The 23,761-nt window shown below is 35.7% G+C and overlaps 1 protein-coding gene across 5 annotated transcripts in view; it reads right to left on the reverse strand.

Annotated features, from left to right (window-relative positions):
• PPP1R9A (protein phosphatase 1 regulatory subunit 9A) overlaps positions 1-23,761 on the reverse strand; it is a 259,617-nt gene that overhangs the window by 24,301 nt on the left and 211,555 nt on the right. For 3 of the 5 annotated variants that reach the window (XR_012074487.1, XM_072964968.1, XM_072964970.1), the window contains exons 8-13: positions 22,872-22,925; positions 20,657-20,886; positions 19,043-19,139; positions 18,752-18,923; positions 1,926-2,083; positions 1,136-1,430 (exon numbers count right to left, since the gene is read on the reverse strand). Coding sequence is in view for 4 of the 5 variants with exons in the window: in XM_072964968.1 (XP_072821069.1) it covers positions 1,136-1,430; positions 1,926-2,083; positions 18,752-18,923; positions 19,043-19,139; positions 20,657-20,886; positions 22,872-22,925 (1,006 nt within the window). In the remaining variant the exon portion in view is untranslated. The remainder of the gene's footprint in view (positions 1-1,135; positions 1,431-1,925; positions 2,084-18,751; positions 18,924-19,042; positions 19,140-20,656; positions 20,887-22,871; positions 22,926-23,761) is intronic. The other 2 variants (XM_072964969.1, XM_015242041.3) reach the window with 2 other exon arrangements.

A 23,761-nucleotide genomic window follows, 5' to 3' on the forward strand; every position in this document is an offset into this window, starting at 1 on the left:
TATACTGACTGCCAGTTCAACTTTTGGAAATTTACTCCACAGAAATAAAAGCATCAGCATACAATAATGTAAAGCACCAGAATGCTTGTTATAGCTTTTTTCATAGTGGTAAGGGAACAAGCAAATAAACACCCCCCCCCCCAGGGTACAGCCTAGATGTCCATCAATACTGCAATGGTTGACTCAGGTATATCAGAGGCTCACTATAGAAGATTATCTTGTCATTTAAATTTGTGTGTACTGCTCTGGAGGGATGCTCATAAAATGTGTAAAACAAAACTGCAGAGTAAAGTCATCTGTAGAATTCACTTTTGGAAAAAAAAAAGTACGTAAAACAAAACAGACACCAGGAAGTATTATTGTTCATATATATACATACACTTGTGTGTGTGTGTGTGTGTGTGTGTGTGTGTGTAGTGTGCATTTCAGATGTGAAAAATAATATGACCAAATCTACTTGGTTATTTTCAAGGAATGAGTCAGACGTGGTGAAGAAGAGAATGAACCTGTTTTTCATACATCTCTGCATCAGTTAACTTGTTCAAACAAGAATTTATTACTTCTATAAATTGAAACATACAATTAAAAAGATGATAGTCTACTGACACTACTTTGAAATTCTGGTGTTAATTCTAGGAGCCTATTTTAAAATTTATTGACTAATCTCCCTGTATTATCTTTACCATAGCTTTTCTATCACATTCTTTGCAATATAAATCATTACTGTGAAAATTTCTTCTAAGTACAAGCCAATTAATAGGTTAAGACCTATACTGCTTTCATCTTCATGTATTTTTCTATATGATTATGTTGATACTTATTGAAACTATGGATTGCTATTATACAAAATCTCTAGAAGGCCTCCTGAAGAATTTCCTTCAATAGTAAACTTGTTGAGAGCTGAAGAAGTGAAAACACTAATCAGGTAGAAGAAGATTTAAAAAAAATAAATAAATGGGGTAAGGATGTTCGCGTCTCTCATAATATAAAAGGAATGCAATGTTAATTAACAGCTGTGGAAAGACTCAGGCCCTTGATTATGACGGAAAAAGCTGTTTTTTTTTAATTACACAAATTGAGGTGTTTGTGAAGTTACACAAAACAAAAGCAAAAACAACAACAAAATTAACTGTACCTTTTTCTTGTAGTATTTTCTTGATGGTAGCTTGACGGTGGCGAGGAGATTCTTCCATATCATGATCAGATTTTGAAGGTGAGGAGAGTGAAGTGTCTCCCCCAGTAGAGGAGGAAGGGTCCCTTTCTGAGTGCAGCGGTCCTTCTTGAAATTCAGCTATGAGGTCAGGTGAGAAGGGCACACTGCCAGCCACTGGAGTGAGGGATGGAGCACTAGAACCTGATTCTGGAGTTCGCAAACCCTTGGGCAGAAGTGATTTGGTAACATGCATGTGGTTACAGAAACTGTTTGAAGGCTGTTGGTATAAGAGATTATAAAGGAGGTTATGCCACTGAGCATCAGTCCCATATAATACTTACTTTGAAATCAGATTGACCTTTTTTTAGTCACCAACTTTTGTTGGTTTACAGTTGAGATTGCATAGTTCACAACATTTCAACATATTACTATTGCAGCTAACATAGACACCTAAGACATTTAGAAACAATTACTTGTACATTCATTATTTTCCACCAGGTAAAATCAACAGCTGAGTATCAAAAGCACCATCATGAAAAATGACAATATGGATAATGCTCTTGGTTAGTTCATTGAATGAGTACAGAAAGAATCTGAATTACAATAATACATCGAGCTGAGTAAGAACTTGCGAGACGAAGAAGTGAACTATTCCACCTGTTTCCAACGAGAGCACAGAATCTGGTTGCAGGAAAATCATTTTCTTCAGTAAGCTGTGGGAACAAGCAGATAGCCCAACCTCGCAAGTCAGAATACGGTCAGGGGTGCTCACCTTTCGCTCCAGACTGTCCTCCCCATCTGTTGAACTGACACTATCATAGAGTCTTGTCCTAGAGGGCCTCTGGCGTCTGTTCTTCACGGAGAGCTGGGCTCGGGTTTTCAATGCCTTTGAATCCAGGCGCTCTGTCTCTGGAACGGCTTCATTAAAGTCTAAGAAAAAGATATTGCAAAATAATCAGTGAGAGTCTGAAACCTTTGGAGAGTATGGACAGAGGCCACAGGAACGGATAACAAAATCTCAAGATTATCACTAACGCCAGGTAAATAACAGGTGACAACCATGGCAGCCTGTCTGGTATCCCACAGGTACCAAAAAAATCAGTGAGATTTAGGAGAAATGTACAAAGCCTAAGGAAAGAAATCAACACTAAAGATGACCAAAGCAACAATAAAAATCTAACATCCAAAGAGCATAAAACCTTTCTACAACACAATTATAAAAAGCACTCATTTGTATTTATTTATTTATTTACATGAATGCATGTTGGAATGGTGGATGGACACAGATTCAGGAGGAAGGTGTATCAAAGCTGGGAGATCTCAGAAACCAACTTAAAAAACCTACAAAAGTAAGGTACCAGGTCAAGAAAGATAACAAAAGGTGACCATCAGCATAAATTTTCTATAGTAAAAGTTACCAATAGGCTGTAAGGACTGTACCATTTTGGTCTTAATACATTTTTTTTCCACCCCAAACAGGGTTTCTGAAAATTTGGCTTATTCTTCTTTGAACTTTCTAGAAGAATTTATCCCAAGGGCAAATTTTTGATAGCTGAGGAAATAAAACAAAGACAGTCTATAAAGCAAAAAAAAAAAAAAAAAGGTAAACAACTGCCAGTACTTAATTTACTATATACACAAGAATATTACTCAGCCATAAAAAAGAATGAAATCTTTGCAAGAGCATAGTGGACCAAGAGGTATTATGCTGAGCAAAATAGGTCAGAGAAAGACAAATATTGTATGATTTCATTTATATGTGCAATCTAAAAAACAAAATGAATAAACATAACAAAACAGAAACAGAGTCTTAGGTACAGAGAACGAAGAGGTGGTTGCCAGAGAGGATGTAGGTGTGGGAATGAATGACATAAGTAAGGGAGATTAAGCAGTACAAGCTTCCAGTTACAAAATAAAAGACTCAAGGGGATAAAATGTACAGAGTGGGGAATACAGTCAACAATAATATAATATCTTTTTATAGTAACAGATGGTAAGTAGACTTATTGTGATGATCATTTTGTAATGTATAAAAATATCAAATCACTGTGTTGTGCACCAGGAAATAACATAGTGTTGTAAGTCAATTACACTTAAAAAAACAAAAAAACAGAAAAGAAACCTAGCCAAACAAACAGACTCACAGAAAAAGAGATCAGATTTGTAGTTACCAGTGGTGGGGGAATGGGGAAAAGGGGAATGGATGAAGGTGGTCAAAGTACTAGGGATGTAATATACAACATGACAAATACAATTAATACTGTTGTATGTTATACATGAAAGTTAAGAGAGTAAATCCTAAGGGTTCTCATCACAAGTAAAAAATATTTTTTTCTCTTTTTCTTTTATTTTGTATCTATATGAGATAACGGATGCTCACTAAACTTATTGTGGTAATCTTTTCATAATGTATGTAAAATCAAATTATTATGCTGTATGCCTTAAACTTACACAGTGCCACATGTCGATTGTATCTCAATAAAACTAGAAGAGAAAAAAATAAAGTAGAAGAGCAGAAAAATTAAAAATTAAAAAAAAAAATCCCCTCAATTTCTTTTAGTTAAAAAACTTCTAAGTTTATATTCCAAATTTATTTGTATATGCCTTTGCCTCATTTCTTTTTCCTGGACACCTTCTCTTCGAGCCAGAAACGACACTGATTTTCCAGAGGAAAATGTTTAAGTCTTTAAATAAGAAGACTCAAAGGAAAAAAGAGAGTAACGTGGAACACACACACAAAATGACCTGGTAAAAGCTGAAGGGGAGAGTCCACGCGGTTCTCTTTAGTCTGCCTCTCCCCACCCTTAATCTTGCCGCCCACAGTCTAAGTCAGGACTCAAAAGTTACCATTCTAAGAGGAAAGAGGAAAGGTTACCCATGCACACACCTAGGCACCAGGTGAGGAGGTGTTCTCAGGTTGAATTTATTTGGAATACTACTCCCTTACATTTGCATGTGTAGCCACTTAATTAATAATCAAGTGCTTTGGGGATTTAAATTATGAAAAAGAAAAGCAAATAAACTTAGTTGCAGAAAATTAATATGTACTGATATTAATAGAGTAAAACAATTCCTCACAATAACCTTACCCCAGGAAATTCCTTTTCACAGTGTTATTATGAAAGTGTGCTCTAAATGTACTGAAAAAACAAAACAGGGAAGCACCTCCCTCAGGTTGTACTTCCCTTTCTATGGAACTTAGCACTTGGCATATGGTTCTAACACATAAAATTAAACATATCTTCCCCTAAGAGACACATCCACTGAATAACAATATTTACAGAAGGTTTGCCTTTTCATTTCCTATATTTGAAAGAAAAGCGAATATTCAGAAAAGTCACACTATTCAGGTATATCTAAAGGACAGATAAATATTTTCTAATCAGTAGTCTCTTTACTTTTCACATGTCAATGGAGAAAAAATAATTTTCCTGATCACTTTAATTTCCTCCTTCCAATAAAATCTAAACCTGCAGCTGCCCATTCAGAGTTGTGACAATCGGGAGAGAATCAACTTTACAAGTTCCTGTTTTACATATAAGACGTGGAAACACCACATGGAGGAAAGCAATAATATATTAGATACGCTGTCGTACACACATCTTACGGCTTATCTAACTCGTATCTGGGTTGTACCATCTATAACACCAAGCACTGTCATATACACCATGTCATTTCGTCCTGACAACAACTCCAGGAGACAGAGCAGCCAAGTATGCTTTTTCCTCTCCTGAAGCTCAGAGAACTTGAGTGCCCTGTCCTCAGCCACACAGGTAGTTGATGAGCTGCCACGATCATTCTAGTTTTTTGACTCCTAGGCCACTAGTCTGTGCACTCCACTTTAGCTCATGTTGAACAAGTGATTAGAATAAGATTTTAATGCACATACAGTCTAGTGTTTTTAGTTGTACATTCATATATGATGTGACTAGTCTAGGAAATTCACTTCTCCAATGGAATATTATTAATCTTCCACATACATGTTAAGAGAGCATAAAACAGGAAGACATTGAAAACTATAGAAAAATTATTTCTCAGATGGTTTCTCGTTTGGTTGGTTTGATAACAGCCTTGGTTACTTGGTGACAAAAAGACCCAAGGAGGAAGCCCATTCCACTTTTGTAAACATGGCTCATTTGTAACAGAACCCCATGCCTGGGACCTAGCGTAGTCCACGACATCCAGGATTGCAGTAGCCACCTCATCACTAGGTACTGAACAAATAAAGTGAGGGAACACGAGAAGTGCTTATTGGCAAGGTTTAGAGTACAGAGAATTATTCTGGGACCTCTGGACTCATTACTGTTCAGTAATTTGCCTGGGTGCTGCTGTTGGACACCACGAAAATGGCAATCTGGTATGTTTGCTTTAATACCAGCGAGCACTGACTAGGCGCAAACTGCTGGGACACACGCGTAACCGTGTCTATTAAACATGAAGTCAGCCAGAGTCTGAAAAGCACTGCTTTAAATTCATTATCCAAGTGGCCAACAACAAACACATCACATCCAATTAACAATTTTTGAGGGCTTAAAAACAAAGATCTCAGGGCCACTGTACCATAGTAATTAATGGATTACAAATCTATAATTTGTATTCCCATCCTGAGCAGGTAGGGGAGTTGTTTTTTAAGTAAAGAATCAGACAAATGGAATGGAACTGAGAACTTTCACTTCACAGCTCTTAGACCAGAAGGAAGCTGGAAGAAATGGCCGTCCAGATGAAGCAGCTATTAGAGGTGATGTGTGGAACAGAAGGAAAATGCATACAGGACTTAACGCTGCTGGGTACCTAGAAGGGTAATCTGAAGACCACTAGAAATTACCTTTTTCTATCATGTCACATAAGAATCAGAATATTACAATTCAAGCGAACCTTAGGGATTCTAGCCCAGCCTTCTTTCTCAGATAGGAAAACCAAGGCTCACAGGTTACCAACTTGTCCACCAACTGTATCACACAATCTTTGGAAGACTGGACAGAGCTCATTTCTCAGAAGCCCACGCTCCTTCTAGAAGGTCCATCTCAAATCTGAAAGTAAACTTTAAAAGTAATCTTCTGCCTTCTTTGAAATTTCTTTTTAGCTTTACTTTGTGTTCCAAACAAAAACACCTGTCAAGGGCTAACTGCAAATTCCCAGAAGGATACAGCATGAGAAGAAAAAAAGCTGATGGATTTTATTTGACTTTGTATTTATCAAAGAAATAGAATTCTTACATAAAAAATTAGCTGTCAGTTTTGTGGATGTGGCAGGAGAAATCCAGCTGGCCGAACATTCCTAAGTCAGTACAAGGGCTGAGGTGGCCATGCTCTCTTACTGTCATTCTTGCTCTACAAAGACCTTAATCAACAGCATAGCACTGCTTTCATGACCCAGGACCCTGGGTTCTTCTACCCCTTCCCTCCAGTGTATCTTGTTCTGCTGTCCATAAGAATTAAAGGAAAATTTCCTTTTCTTCTCTCCTTTCTTCTCTATTATTTCTTTCAAACGCTTCAGACTCTGAAATAACCTATCTCTGACTCAAATGCAGCTAGAAATACAAAAGAAGAGCAGACACGAGTGGATCAATAAATACAGACAGAAAATACAGGAAAGATATGAAATAGCTAATCATAATGCAGTTTTGAGTGGGTGGGGCTCTACCTCAATATACCTGCATATTAAAACTAGCTTCAATACTGCTTCACATTGGATACTTCAGAAGAATTTAATGGATTTATGATTATGATTATGATTTTAGCAGCTGTTGTGAAAAATGTTCTGTGAAATTAGGATGTTATATATCATATTACGCAGAGACTAGTTCCCTCCAGTAATGCTGTGAGTCATTCACTTTTTTCTCGAGATTGACGTTATTTTTGACGTAAGTGGAATGCTGCCCACAGATCAGATATAGGCAGCAAGTGAAGTAGTAGGAAGTAGTAGGGGAATGGAGCAGCATAACAATGGGGTCTGTTCCGCATTCTCAGTGCATTATTCTCCTCAAAAGCAGTCATCCCTTATACCACCACACTGCTCGGCTATTATCAGCAGAAATGCCCAGCATAATGAGGCACCTGGCGGCATCTTTAAATGTGAGCAGTATCTGTATTTCATTCAGTCACTCTAAGTTCACAAAAGATAGGCCCGTGGGGCTTTGGGTTGACACATACTGTGCTCAGAGGTAGGTTTATGTATCTCAGGGAGGCAATGTAAAATAGTTACCGTAAGAGGAAACCCGGAGTTAGTCTTCCTTGAATAGAATCCAAAACAGTGTTACTCAATTGGGCAATTTATCCAACCTCTCTTTCCCTCAGAATCCTCAGCTGCAAAGTGGGCATAATAACAATAACACAATAATAACTGCATTGTCCTGAAGATTAAATGCATTAATAGATATACAAGTGCTTGGGAAAGTGACTGGTACAAAATAAGCACTCAGTAAACGTCTTTGTTTACTGGTATGACAAGGTTAGCAAGATACTTTTAAGTGATTAAAACAAGTTGCAGAATATCATGTATATTCATTTTAAGTATTTAAAAAAAAGCAACATAAAATACGTTTTCTAATGGCAAATATGCATATAGTTGCATAGAAAGAGAACTGGGAAGATACTGATAATGCTGGTTACCTCCAAAGAAGGTATTAGATTTGGAGATGTTGCTCAACAGGTACTTTAGTTTTATTTGTAATGGTAAAATTTTTTTGCATTAGGTATTTAAAAAAATTTATACACTACTTACGTAGTTAAAATTAGTAAAAAAAAAAAGAAAAAAAACATATATTCAGTACATTTTCTTTTACAGACATCTTAATTCTATTCTAATCTGATAGATAGCTCTGGTGTTCTAGGACTCGGTATTATCAGATGTTGAGATTAGCCCAGAATACGTTGTGACTGTGACTGTCAGCCTGCCCCAGGCGAGGAAGCTGTCCTTTTATGACATCTATGGAGACGGTTTGCCTGTCTTGCTATTTTACTGCCAGATGAATTGGCCTAAATAAGGTCCTATAGCTTAGCTTCCCTCCAGTTACTATTCTGTCCTGGTACTGATTGTATGGGGAAGATGTACTGAATCAGATACGGTCATTTAAGACCAAGTTACACAACTTCAACTCATCTTATGACAGCACTTTGGTTAGGAACCCATTCACGGGCAATTCCCACTCTGAACTCTGTTAATAGTTGGTTTCTTTATAACTACCCCAAATCTGATAACTTTTGTACCCCATGTGGTATTTATGAAAATTTATGACATTTTAGGAGGCTGATTTGATTTCTTACCGTTTTAGAACACGCAGAAGATTATAGTTATTTCCTAATCTTTCAATTAGGCCTGAGTTCACTGTTGTGTGAACTAAACATATCATTTGCTAACCTCTGAAAAGTATTGAGGAATTCTTTTTACCTCTTTATCAATAAATGCAACCTCAAAACTATCTGTATGGCCTTTGAAACATAATTTGGTTATTTGTTTTAATGTAGTGCTTCCCCAGTGCAGTCCGATATTTAACTTTGCCTTCTTCAACTTATGGTCAACCCACACTCCTATTCTCAAGGGGAGAGAGGTCCAAATTTTGCTATCCATACCTCAGAAATGACTCTCCAGTAATGTCACGAGCCTAGACTGCCCACAGAGGAAATGCCTACAAGTCAGAAGAAAACTATGTGAGATATCCTAAACTCCATCATGTATCATTCCAAACACTTCGAAGACTTGCTTGATTCTGAGAATATAAAGGGATACAGAATTTAGATTCAGACAATGGGACATCTAAAAATCTTAGGATTTCTTCATTGTCAGATAGAAAAGATCTGCATAGCCTAAAATTTGAGGAAATATAAAATCAAATCAAATGGGTAAACTGGTTGGGAACTGCAGACTTCTGTGAGCAGGACCATGAAGTCATGTGCAGAACTTGGGTCTGGAAGGTGGATTATGTGAAAGTCCTCTTCTTAACACTATGGTGTCTTTCTCGTGACAACAATAAATAAGCTCTGCATTCTCACTCACAGATCCCTACAAGAATCTAGTCAGTTCTGTCAAGAAAATCTCTGGGTATTAGTGATTCCAAGCATGTTAATTAGGCAACTCCCCAAATTATATATTGTGATATAGCAGCTTCCTCGGCTAGTGTAAGAAGAATTCGGATTTGACGCCTTTGGTAGAAAATACTGTAAGTTGTTGGCTTCCTAAATGGGAACGTGTCTTTCAACTAGAGGAAGATTGAGTTTTGCACAGCATTAGAAGATTTAAGAAAACTTAAGGTTCACAATACTTGTATGTTTAATATAACAGATGCATAAGAATTCCTTAAGAACTTGCAAAGACTGTCAGTTGCTAACAATAGCACTTGAAAAGGAAATCAAACATAACACATTTATAAATGCAATTTTAAATGTTGAGAGATGTTCAACTAGCTAAGGATATAAACAGGAACTAAATGGTATTCAAAGATCACTTAATAGTGACTAGCAAACCAAATGTTAAAATTTAAAGAACTAGATTCTGATAACATAACTTAAATAAATCGAACACTGATTTTAAAACCAAAATAAAAATCAGAATAAACTTTTGGTGCCCCCAAACCCTTCTGTTTCATCAAGAAAACCCTACAAGCTACAGTTTTCAGTGTACCTACATTCTAATGTTTCTTAACTTTCCTGATAGGTGGAATTTCCTATAGGTCTCAGAAACAATCATTGCACAGTATTGAAGCAGAACATTACTTCAAGTCCACCTAAAAGAATTCAGTTATAACCTGATATTTGTGCCCCATATTAACAGAAAAACATTAAGGATCTCATTACTGTAACTACTGAAACAACATGGCTGGCAGACTGTTCAGAATCAAGCACACAAGAGTTTTCTGGTCTTAATTTCAGAAACAGTTGTTCATTGTTCAAATTTTAATTCTATGGATGCTGGGACCCCATAACTGATCGTGGTTCCCTCTTGGCTGGTCGGCATCTTAGGTGAACTCCGTGGCCCAGCTGAACAATCTGCAGGAGCCCCCAGCATGCACTTCACATACAGACCACTCTGTGCAGCACCTTCTTCCTACTTTTATATCCTCCACCCTGATTTCCCAGTCTATTCTTTTGCCAACTTTCCTTAGCATAACTATATCACGTTTCCAATCTATATAATGAGGATTCCATGGTGAACCAGAGTATATTTATAAAACGTAAGAAACACTTCAGAGCACAGCTATCTTGTGAAAATTCCTTGAAATGGGGCTGTATTCCACACCTCGGTTAAAGCTGTCTTTACTTCCAGAAGATCATAACCTATCTTATAGTTTGAATTTTATTCAACAGTCAAAATATTCAAAAGCCAAAATAAAATATGAAGCAGTCCACTTTTCCTAAAATGAACAGAAAGTTACTAAGCTTAAGCTCATTCTGACAAAATAACTTGCTTCCTATCAAAACAACTTTAGGTATCTTCTAGGATTAATGCATATCTCATTGTGACTGAAGGGTCTGGTGACTTCTGTGAACTTATGAAGATGCAGTGAGAAATATGAGCCAATGAGAGTTGCCATTTTGCAACTAAATACTTCCTTTTGAATGCCTCGTTGATTTATCAACAAAAGTCTTAATGGCTTACACACAGATGCAAAACTTGCACACAACCTGACAGGCAATTTAGGTGCTTTATTTTTTGAGTAGGAGAACAGATTTTGGCTTTAATGATATGCCAGAAAACAATCAATAAGTATTGATTTCTCATTCATTTGGCTTGTTCATTAAAATTTTCCACAGTGATTTACTGGAAATGTTCACCCTTTAATTAGTGCAATTCAATATTTCATGGGCAGAATTACTTATTGGGGATTAAAAGCTAATGAAAATAATTTGTTCAGGAAAAAATGAAAATTTGAAAGTTTACCAAGAAATTATGTCTATGTGTATGATAAAGAAAGTCTGAATCTAGTCAAGAATTCTCCCCCGCCCCAATTTAGAACTAAACACCACAACAGAACGGAATAATTAATTCATTGCTCTGCATCTCATGTTCTTGTAAGACACTCCTGATAATGTCGTGCAAGCACTCACTTTCCTTTTAATAACTTACAAGTTCATGAATTTTGGCTTTAATTATGTCTTTAACCTTCTTTTAAAATTCTGGGTTCCAGTACTAAAAGTGAATGTTTAACGTACTCAGACTCTATCAGGAAATAAATCAGATGCAATGGTAGGGGTTTGGTTTGGTCCCATATCCACAGCTCGGAAAAGAGCTGCTAACACTGAGGGCTCAGGGAAAGACAAAGAAGACAGAGACAATACATGGTTACAGCCTCAGCAGAAAATGATTTCTTGGAGGAGTCCAAAGACCTCAGGAACTTCCTTATTGATGTAAATGTCTGCCTAATGCTGGCTTCTTTTTCTTACTAAATATTAAACTAACAGTTTAAGCCTGAAAGAAATCTTTTGTAGTTTTCTCATTCTTATCTTTTAATTATGCTACTTAAAATGTCTCTATTTTGAAATACTTTATTTATGCAAAAAAGTATACTATTTATGTAACTCACATAGAAATAGAAGGGGGAGACACCTGTGTACCTACTATTAAGCTTAAGAAACAAAATTAGTAGTTTTGAAACCTTCTCTATGTCCCATTCCTAGTTGTAGCCCGTGTTTTTTCTCCTTGTCATTCCACAAGTCTCTCAAAAGAATATATTTTTGCTTGCTTTTAAACTTTATATACACATATGAACTGTACATAATATTCTTCAAATCATTTGTTTTTGTTGCTCAACATGATGTTGAAAGGTTTGACTAGGATTAACTTTTTACTGTAGCTATTATGAATGATGCTTTTTGAGCATGTCTTTTGGTATACATTGGCAAGAATTTCTGGAGAGCAGATATCCACACAGAAGTGAACTTATTGGACCACAGAATTTGTACATCTTCCATTCTACTAGATAATATAAAACTGCTTTAATAAAATAGTTGTAAGAGTTTTCCTTTTCCCCCCTATATACTGGCTATCACATATTACTGTGAAAATTTATCACTGCCAATCTCTTTCTTCTTACTGAGGCTGAACATTTATTTATGTCCACCAGTCTTTGGGTTTCCTTTTTTGTGGATGGATTGCTTATGTTTTGTCCATTTTTCTATTATGTTGCTTGTATTTTCTTATGACTGGGGTAAGTTTTAAGTATACTCTGGATAATAATAATAATTTTTTTTTCTTAGTTACATAGGCTGCAAATATCTTCTCTTAAGTTTTGGCTTCTCTTTCCATTTTTTACAGTGCTTTTTGATGATCAGATTTTCTTAATATTACTATGGTCAAATTTATCAAATTTTTCTTGTGATTCAGAATTTTTTTGTGTTAAGAAAACACATAAACATTCTCCCACATTTTCTTCTGAAAGTTTTAAATATTGCCTTTCATATTTGAGACTTTAGTTCATTTGAAATTTATTTCATGAATGGTGTGTGATCAGATCCAATTTTTTTCCATATAATGGTCAATTTTCCCAGCACCATTTGTTAGTGCAGCCTTTCTTCACTAATCTGCAGTGTCACACTCCAACTATGGAAGATTTTTTTTATGCTTAATTGCAGTAGGGATTCATTCCCAAGCAAATCATACTTCACACAGAATTGATAAATGAATTATTTTTAATAAAATGAAGATTGGCCATGAAGCCTGTCCATTCAATTTCAAACACTGGTTATAAGGTATAGCCACTGATATTCTTTCATGTTTAGAAATTCTTTGCCATTATTCAAAAAATGTTTTAATCATGCTAATGAACTTGTTAATAAACAAACAATACAACAGTTGAATGGGGACATCTTAATGAATAGTCAATCCATCCTTTACAGCACATATTCTAAATTTAATCTGTAGGTATCCACACAAAGAAGAATAAAAGTTAATAGGAAACAATAAATAAGAAAAGAAATCCCCATGTGATTAACCCAAAAGAAGGCAAGAAAGCAGATAAAAAGAACAAAGAAAGATGCTCTTTTTTTTGTTAGATTAGAAATAAATAATAAGATGCGAGATTTGAACTAAATATACCAGTAAATAAATTTAATAGCAACTTTCTAAATGCATCTTAAAGACTGAGAAAAAATTTCTAAAAACAAAATTGAGATTGTAATAAAAATAAACAACTATCCACTACTTATAAAAGATATGAAAAATTTGCAATAAAAGAATGGAAAAAATACCACACACACTTACTAAAAGAAAGCTGATATAGCTCTTCAAATACTTCACAAAGTAGATAATAAGGTGAATTACTAGAAATAAAGAGGGACGTTTCCTAATAATCAGAGGCCAATCTACCAAGAAGATATGACTATTCTAAATTGTATGTGCCTATACATTACCTCAAACACGTAACGCAAAAACTGACACAATCAAAAGGAAGAAAAAGATAAATTTACAATTATAGTGTTAGTACTGCTTTTTTTTAAACACATGTCTTTCAGTAACACATTCTAGAAGTTTTGAACACAGCTAACAAGTTTGACCTGACATACAGGACAGAGCACTTGAGCACCAAGCTAGGTCAACAGAGAGCTAAGTACCATCATATTGTATCCATCCTCTCCCATTAGTAATTTGAATTGCTTTTACTGAACACTACATTGTATATTTATGTGAAGTCATTAGTCTGCACTGAGGCTCACTGTGCAAAAATGCCGAATACGATCATCAATGGATCTACTATAAGGATGTCATCAATATTAATATCACTGTTTGCTCCAAATCATGCATTATTTGTACCAATAGGTGTATTTCTCTTGAGCAGGCTTTTTAAATCTTATGAACACTGTAAATAATGTAATGGACAAGGGTTTCCATTTTCTTCTGATGATTCGAAAGCTTAGAGCTAAATTAAAGACGGTTTCAGAAACAGTGTAAATATGATATATATACTTGTAGCATCTGGTTCCACTCTGTTCTCATCCTTCTTGTTCTTCCTCATCTTGTCACTTTCAATTGACCCTATCCTGTCATATAAAGCTGTCCCTCCATGTTACTTCTAGACAGTGCAAGAATGAATTAAGTATAAGAATTTAGAAACACACAGATGGCGAAAAAGGCAGATACCCTTAATGGCAGCTGGTTACTTTCCCTTGCTTCTCCTCATAAAGACTTTATTTAAAACAGTAAATTACAAAGAAATTATTCAATTCAGAGAACTCACATTCAACATAAGCCAATAAGCTAACAACTGGGTCATAACAAGCAAACACCATGCGGACAGGGTCTGATGACCAGAGAACTGGCTGACCTGAATATCTAAGCAGGCTCAGAGTTTTACTGACAGGTCCAGAAATCCCAGGTGTGGGACCATACATGCTGGGTTTAGGATTCGGGTACAGACAACTATTTCAGGGCTTCCCTTTTGGGAAATCTGGCGCCTTATAGCAACAGCCAAACCATTTCGTGGAAAAGAATAAAGGAGAGGAGAAACAGCAAGAAGGTATTATTTTCATTATCATTATGCTCCTTTCACTAAGAAATTCTTAATATCTAAGAAGTTACCTAAGTTACCTAAGAAGTTGCTAAGAAATTATTTTTAAAGATATTGGGACTGAGTAATTAATTCCAGCCACAGCCGAGACTTCCCTATAATCTGCTCTCTTGCTTTAAGTCTTTTTATTCTTTCACAGTTCTCATTAGAGCTAAAGAATAGTAAGTAACTAAGAGAACTAAGGATAAAATGCTTTATTTAATCTTCCATGCCCACATTTTGCAAAAGATAACTACAGCAAAATCTAACTGTGGCCCACCGGCTGAGTAGATGGGTGTGAAAAAGCAGCACTTGGTAGTAATACTCAAACTTCAAAGTGATCCCTGAATTGCACTTAGAAACCACCAAGTGACCAAGTTCCTGTTATGCCTCAAAACTATTAATCACTTTGGACTTCCTGACTTGTGATTTCAGCCTTTCCAGGGAGCAAAGAGTACAGAAGAGGCAGCACATTCCAGAAAAGCAGTATGGTTCAGCAGAGTAGTCAAGAAAATGGGCTGTGGGGCTGGACTGCCTGAGTCCAGCTCCTGGTTCTGCCTCTTGCTCACTGAGTGACCTTGGACAGATGGCCTAATTTCTCCATCTGTAGTTTCCTGATCTGTAAAATGGGTGACAGCAATGCTACTACTTAGGATGGCTGTGAGGATTAAATGAATTACTATAACTTAAAACACTGCCTTTCCCATAGAAGCACTATCTCATTTCCCAGTAATAATTTTTTTTTAATTTAAGTATAGTTGATTTACAATATTGCGTTGGAAATTACTGTTAGTTATCATTATTGTTAACTTTGCAAATGTTATCTTTTTACATTAAAAGAGTTTTTAATTTCTGGGAAAAAAACCCCAAAAAACTGTTCATGGGTCACACTGTTTACAAAGTTAAGTATAAACTCTTCTTCAGGCATCCAAAGCCACACGTTTAACATAAGTTCCCACCTTTAACATAAGGTCTATAAATCAGGAAAAATTATTCCAAACTTGTTTACTTTTTTCTCTTCTTCAAACTCTCTCTCATCTCTTAAAATGTTTATGTCATCTATTTGTTTCATACCAAACCCTCACCTTCCTCACCTGGATTATCTGGAAGCTCAGGAAGAGTGTATTAAGTGAGTTTTCTAGGGAACTTAATCAAACTAAGGCTACAACCCTTTTTCCTACCAGGATCTCTCTAATACGCCTGTTCTTTGCTCTTTTTTCTAATGCTGAATTAAATATCTGGACGGCCACAGACATTTCTAGTCACTTCAGGGCCTCTGGATACAAGATAGACCAGCGTCACTCAGACACTGAAAAAGGACAGACATGAAACATGGTGTCATTTTTCACGTCCTGGAACACAAGTTAATAATATCTGACCAGCATACTGGTGTAAACTAGAAGGGATTTAGAGTTTCTTATGGGTCTTGGTAGAAAAAATATTGTATTTGCTTTACATATTATAAGAAAATAGTAAATTTTTACATGTAATAAAACATATTATACAACCCCTCATATCAACATTTCAACGAGATACTTGAGTAGGCTTAGTTTATAGGAAGAATCACACAAACGGTGCTCCAATATAAATTTAGCTGTGTTAAATTTTTGCATGGCTTGAAAAATGGTTTTATCACTCTAAACATGTAAACTGATTCAATATTCAGAGACACATAATTAATCCATCCCCGGTTGGGAAGCTCGTTCCTAGAAGAACATGAGTCCACGTGAAGAAATGGCTGTTTACATCTTTCCTCCTCTTACCTTTCTGCCTCCTTCTCTTTCTCCTTCCTTTTTCTTTCTTTCACTATTTCATTCTAACACAGTTTTTCATTGACCTATAATTGATTATCTTTTTGATTCACTGAGCTGCCTCAAGGCCTAAAAATATGCTAAACCACTCACCCTATCAATAAAACACTCCAGTGCTTGGAAAACAAATCAGAACTGGACAGCCCACCAGAGTAGGGGAGGCAGAGCACTGCATCTCAAGGACACGAACTAGAAGAACTGACCTCAACCACTGTATCCATCCTGTTGCAAAAAGGTGTGTGTGAGAGAGAGAGAGTGGGTGGGTGGGGCCATTAAGTGCTAAATGGTCTGTGTTTGGTCTGCTGCTTTACTTTTTTTTCTAAACCTCTAGGCCTTCAGCGTTCCCTAGCAACAGAAGCAAAGGATCAATTTAGAAAAGTGCTTCCCAGAGCCTTCCTATCTAGCTACTGACCAAGCCATTTTAGTTTATGTGATCAAGCAATTGAAATTCAAGGAGATTTAACATTGACTGTCCTCAGCAGCAAAACTGGAAGAGTACCGCTTGATATGTATGCTACTAAGGTCTAAGATGACTGATTTTACCTCTACTGCACAAGCATGAATTGGTTTCAGGAAGAATTAGTAGTCTCTGCATCTCACCGTGAACCAACAGTGTTGCCAGGGAAACTGATAATTACGTGGCAAAATGGAGAGGGTAGAATAGAAGAAAAAGAGTTCAGAAGAAATGTAAGGTTTTGATCCAAATCAGCATGTTTATAGTATAGTTTGTTGGTCTTCTGTAGTCATTATAATTTAATAAATACCATTAATTAGATGTTTGACAAGATACAGATTTCTGAACTAAAAGAAATGAATCAGACTCTGGCAAGCTCCTGGTTACTGATCATATTTTGTGTACGGCACAGCAGGAACACATATGTATTACAAACTACAATGCATTTGAAGAATTAAAATATTCAGAAAGGTAGAAAAAAACACATTGACTTGATTTCTGACTTTCTTTTAAGAAAATAATCTTACAGAGTTTCAGATATAAAAACTGTAATTCCATAAAAGCTCTAATAAAATTGCTTTTTTCCACTTCAGAGACTGAGTCAGCTTCCAAACACACTTTAGGGTGGAGAAGAAAGAAGTGTTGCTGTTTTTATACTATACACAGTGAGAAACCAACCCAGAGAAGCTGAATGACCTTCCTGAAGGCACACACCCCTTCACTTAGTAGTAACACTGGTGCTGAAGACTCTATTTAGGCTGCCCGAGAGGTATTATTTACAGATTATATCATAGTAAAGGAGAATCCAGCAAAAGGGTATAAATTTAGTGAACAGATTCAAATCTCTAAATACCACTTTAACTTAAAATGAAAATTTCCAGTATCTTTTTCATTTTGAATAGCTAGGAGTTTAGTCCTGAAAGTTAATAATACGATATAAACACTTGTTTATCAGGAAAATCTCACTGGAGACATTTTAATATGTGCGAATGAGCATCAAAGGATTAACCAGCTCATTAGCGAACAGTTTCACTACATGTCAAATCACTGCCTGTGAGGTGTCGGTCCTTTTACGACAATGCTGCTGGACAACATTCTTTTATTTTACTTTTTCTAAGGACTACTAGGTAGACATTTTAAGAGATGAAATAGAAAGTTTTATATTCTCCTGTGTATTTATCTTTACAAATTCTTATATATTTTCTAATTTATAAATATACATATTAAAACATTCATTCACATTCTTATACACACAGTCTTTGTATGGATGTGTTGGAGAAGAAAATAAGTGATTTATTTATAACTGGTGTATGAAAAAAGATAACCATTTACAATTGAAAATGTTCCCAGTGTTTTGGTCTGATCTGATCTTTGACAGGAAAGAATGAGAAGCGTATACAGGACATCAAGGTAAAAGCAGAAAACTAACTAAGCTTCTTGATGCGGTGAATTCCAACTGCTAGAAGTATGCAGTCAGCCTTCTGATGTTATGAAAAAGCTCTTCATTCTAGTAATTTAAAAATGTTAAGCCTCACTCATTAGTACATAGGTAGCGTGTCCCACCTTAGATGGGATGAGCTATCAGGGCAAGGCAGTTTATTAAGCCTATCAATATTATGATGGTTTAAAAATGACTGGCTTGTCTGAGCTGGAATTTTGTTATGTCTTTACATCAATGATTTATTTTTGATAAGACAAGAGTGAAATGATAGGTTTATATTTTGATAAGCCCTTTCTTCTTGCCCAGGGCAGGAAGGCTTTTTCAACTTTTAAATCTCTGGGTTAAGAAAAAGAAAAAATGTAAGGCCACATTTCACAGTCATTAAAAACAACGTTTATAGTTAGGTTAAACAAACCTTGACTCAGGCCATCATGACAAGACGTCTGCTTAACATCCATGTTCTCCATGGCATCTCCTTTAGAGACTTCACCAAGAGATGTTCTTCTCTCAAAGATGTTGTTGTTGTTGTTCACTTGAGTCCCATTTTGCTTTAGCAGCCTGAACACCTCAGCTTCCAAATCTCTAATCTAAGAGAGAAGAAAATACCCACTCGTAGAATTCCTAAAACTCCTAAACCAGCACTCCTCTTCAAGTATTAGGCAAAATGACCCTATTTTTTTTTAGCGGTTTTGAGCACGAAACTCACCCGTACTTGCAGGCCTTGAACTTCCACAAGATGAGCTTTTTCTAAATCTTCTATTTTCTTTCTTTCTGCTTCCTGTCTTTTGATGAAATCAAGTTCTCTTAAGAAAAAAATAATAGATCTCATTGAATCAAACATTCAATAAATGAGGAAACGTGTAAAAATTCTTATCTGATGAAATAAACTGCACAGTGAAATAAATATCTAGACAGCCATTTAAATAAATAAAACTCAATCACAGTTAGAGAAAAGGTATCTAGTAATGAAAGCAAATAAAACATTTTAGTGGATCCCAAAGTAAAGAAAAATGCTTTGATTCTGCTATGATTTTTATTTGTTGCTCCTGATTCTAGAGCATCCATTCATATTTAGACAGAAGCAACAAACTAATGACCCACATTGGGTAATTTCGTGGAGACAGTCACAAGTCGAGTAGATATAATTCCACATTTGCAAAATCTTATACCTAGTAAACTGATGGAACTGGATGGTAAGAGTTTAAAAAAGATAAAGTAAGATTGTTTACTATGAATGACAGTAGAGGCAGACTGGGTGGGTAAGAAACACTGAGGGGGAGCTGTCTTTTACACACCCGAGGGTAATATGGGGAGAAGAAGAAATACCTCTATTATGAGAGTCTGGAATGCAATATGAAAATTTGGCAGAATTTATTATATTTATTATGAATACTATTACATGAAACAGAATTAGGTATAATATTTTTGGCAAGAAGAGTTAAAATAGTGAGGTACTGAATTCATGGCCATAGAGCAATTTCCCCTTTTTAAATAAACTTTTTATAACAATCTCTTTTAAATATTAAAAACATTATTCCCGTTACAGGAAATAACAGATGTAGTGAATGCTTAGATTCTAAGGCTTGACATGAAGACCTGAAGAGATACTGGTGCTCCTTCCTATTGTTCTGGCTGGCCAAGAAGTGACTGATTTAAAAATCCAGTAGAGTCTCCCTGGCAGTCTCCCTGAAATTACACCAAGATCCAACAGATGGAAGCAAAGCAGCGTTAGCTCAGAAAGAGCTGCTGAAACGTAAAAGCAGAGTGTGGTGATGGTCTCTCTTACTGCACTGTGAACTTTGTGATTCTCTCAACACTGAGAAAAGGAAAGTGGCAGGGCAGGGGGGCTTGCGAGTCAATTTTTACACTATCTGTAATGGGAAAACTCTGAAGCTACTGATTCTAAGAACAGAGACAGAAGCAGCCTCATCAAGGCCCCAGCTGCTGTGCTGCATGTACTATGTCCAGTCCTCATTCTGCGTAACTTCAGCTGGGCTTCTTGCTTCTAAATTATAGAGATGTTTCAAAAAGGATAGTGGTTTAAATGTTTTAACGGTAACTATCAATGAATAACTAACAATAACAACGTAACAACAACAAAAAACAGGAGGTAACTAATTGCCAAAAATTATAAACAATATATAATCTCATATGAAAAAATGATGGATGAGATTTCTAAAACATACCTATTTATGCTTTAACTACGCTTCTTAGAGGGATAACTCTGAGGTCATCTTCTTTGCCACTAGATGTTACAAAATTACTGGATACAAACCTTTAGATGCACTCAACTATTCTTTATCTATTAGAAACTGCTTACTTTTGTTGAAAATCCTTGATCAGTTTCTTTGCCTTGTTGTATTTCTTTTCCAAGGCCTGATACTGGCTTTGAGTCTCTTTGAGATGCTCGTTCACCGTGTGGCATAATGTTTGAGCCTCAATCCAGTAGCTCTCCAACTTCAACATTCTTTCTTTATTCTCTTCTATATTCTGCTGGAGTTGGGTTTTTTCTAGTTCCCACCTCACTTTCTCATTTTCTGCTGCTTGTAGCTGGACAAAGCAAATGTCAAAGCAAGGATAATCTGGATACTTCTATAGCAAAAAATCTCTGCTATTTTTATAGGACATTTTAGATTAAATTTCATTGTTACATGTACTCAATCATCAAACACCCTGAGATGAGAAAAGCAAGTATTACTTTTGTCATTACATAGATTATTAATGGAAGCCTTGAAAAGTGAAATGGTTTGTTCTGAGTTTCTAGAGCCTGATACACCCCAATTTGCATAGAAGTATAAAAGATGGTGTAAGTAAAAATATTCCTTATTGTTGAATTAATTGAAATCTCTCCAATGAACAGAAGGGCAGCTTCTTGTGGTTTCTGCTCCCAGGGAAGCTTAGGAACAGATAGCTTACTAGTCCAACCCCCTCATTTCTATAGAAAGTCAAAGCTGATCTTTTAGGTGAGGGGTCAAAGGTCATTTATTCACAATAACTGTCTGACCTTTAATCTAGTGCTTCATCTACTTTGCATGCCACCTTTAAAGTTCAAAACGATGCATAGTCATTATAAACTATCAATGTTCAAAATCTAAAGTATTCCAAAAGCATACAGCATTCAGCAAATGGAAATACAAGTTTTTATGCATGGTTTGCATAAATACATTGATAAGACAGATTACAAAGTAAAAAGTACTCAAAAACATTTCAAAATTAAGGATTCTATTATCAACATGGATATAAAAAGTCATATTAAACTAATCTATGGATATTATCTATCAATATAATATTGAGAAAAATACAAAGTACTGATTTATAGGATTTTCTAAATTAACTGTCTAACACATAAGCTTTGTTAAGCACTTACAATCACAGAGGAATTTTTTTCCATGATTGTAACCAACAATTAAAAAAAAAATCTTCTATTCTTCCACTCTATGCCAAGAAACAATAGCAATTTAAAACAGGACTGGGTTTTTACTGCATCTTTTAATGTTTTGTGTTCAAGTTGTTTATTTACCAACCACTACTAATTTAAAAATTATTATTCACAGAGCTTGGCTGACACCATGAATGATATACAGACATGTTTTGACTAAAGAGCTACAGAGTGATTAGCCGAAAATACCTTTTAACCAAAATAGCCTTGCTAATTCATCTCCATTTAAAACACATGGAAAAACCAAAACAAGTATACAGTGTGATCAGGAAAACAGATTGTTAGTGGTGGGAGAGGAATTATGTCTCAATTTTTAGGAGACTATGAAAAAAGATACTGTTTTAAAAGTAATTCAAAATATATTTTAAAATCTTTGAAATTACACGTTTGATAAAACCAGACACAATTCAAGAAATTTACAAGTATCCTATAGTTTACCAATTAAAAATGCCCTTTTGAATTTTGTACTATTTCATATGTAAACTAAAAATACATACCCCCTTTTATCAACACCTGTGTTTTCCCACAAATTTAAATAATGTGAATTAAATTTGTCTATAGATTTCTGGTCGCATCTGGTACCTAAAATAAATTATTCATATGTTATATTAAATTTCATAATATTTAATTATTAGAAATTGGAAATTTTCTCCATGAAAAGTAATTAATGTGCTATGTTAAAATACACTGTTTCTAATGAGTAGTCTAAAAATAAATAAATGATTTAACTTATTTAAAATAAGATAAATCAAGAGAAAGATAAACTATAATAGCTTGTGCTTAAGGAATTAGTGGATAAAATGTAATTCGGATGCCATTAAACACGTTTACTTTTTGAGGAAGGCTCAGAGGAAACTGGCCACATATGTGCAAATATGTAAATCTGTAATTGTAAGATATTGTGCTATTTTTACTGAGAGGTATGGTGGTGCAGACCCCCTCGAGGTATGCACTGGGAGGTTTTTCCAGTAACAGTGGAAATGAATCTCTCACATTTGTATTCTTTCCAGTGCACATAAATAAATCCTTTAGTCCTAGAGTTGAATTTATTTTAAGTTTAAAAAGTACAATTCAAACACCAGGTACTGGTGCTTACCTTGGTCTTCAATTTTTGAATCTCTGCTTCTGTAACCGCATGTTTGATTTGCAACTGAAAATGAAAAAGAAAGAAAAATCTGAACTAAGTGTATCTATATTTTTAAAGCCTAAGCAGCTAACAGGATGCCTTATTACACAGCTGAAAGCCTAGAAAAGTGCTGCAATGCAGCAGGTTGTAAATTAAAATGTCTAGTGTGTAAAACGACTCCTAGGTGCGAACTAATTAAACACAGGGTTTATGGCCCACACTCCCTAACATCAGATTAGGTTACGAATTTAATTGCTAAGGGACCAAAGAGAAGGAAATACATTTTCTTCCCTTTTTGCAGCTCTTCCTTTATGATTTGAGTGTCAAGAATTGTTTCCTTGCAGTCTTGTGGATTCAACAGCTTCAGCAGGCAACTCAGCCTGTGGCTGTGGGAAGCTTCGATTCTGAATCTGGAAGAAAGGTGGCGCTCTGGTTCTGTGAGTTGCAGGCATCTTAGGCTGAGCAGCTCTTTCACAGCTCAGCCTGCTACAAAGCTGGAGATAAGGATGATGCGGTTCCACGGTGAAATCCGTAATTTTTTTTAATTGCAGGAAAAGTACAGATCTAGATTTTTGTCCTTTAAAAGATCTACTCCTATTGAGGACCTGGACTGGACCCCCAAAAGTTTCCACTACAGTTTACTAGCCTGAAGCCACCATTTACATTTGTTTGTTTTGCTTCTCCCCTCCCCCGACTTTGTTTTCTCCACAAGGGAAGAGAATGAAGGGAACATTCATTCCTTAAGGGATAAATAAGTACAGCAAAATTCACGGAAAGCAATGTATGGGCTGACAGTCACTATTCTAAAATCCTTAGGGCCAGATGTTTTTGGAATTCAGAGTTCTTCCAATTTCAGAAAC

This window comes from Vicugna pacos, chromosome 7, assembly GCF_048564905.1.
Source record: "Vicugna pacos chromosome 7, VicPac4, whole genome shotgun sequence".
NCBI lineage: Eukaryota > Metazoa > Chordata > Mammalia > Artiodactyla > Camelidae > Vicugna > Vicugna pacos.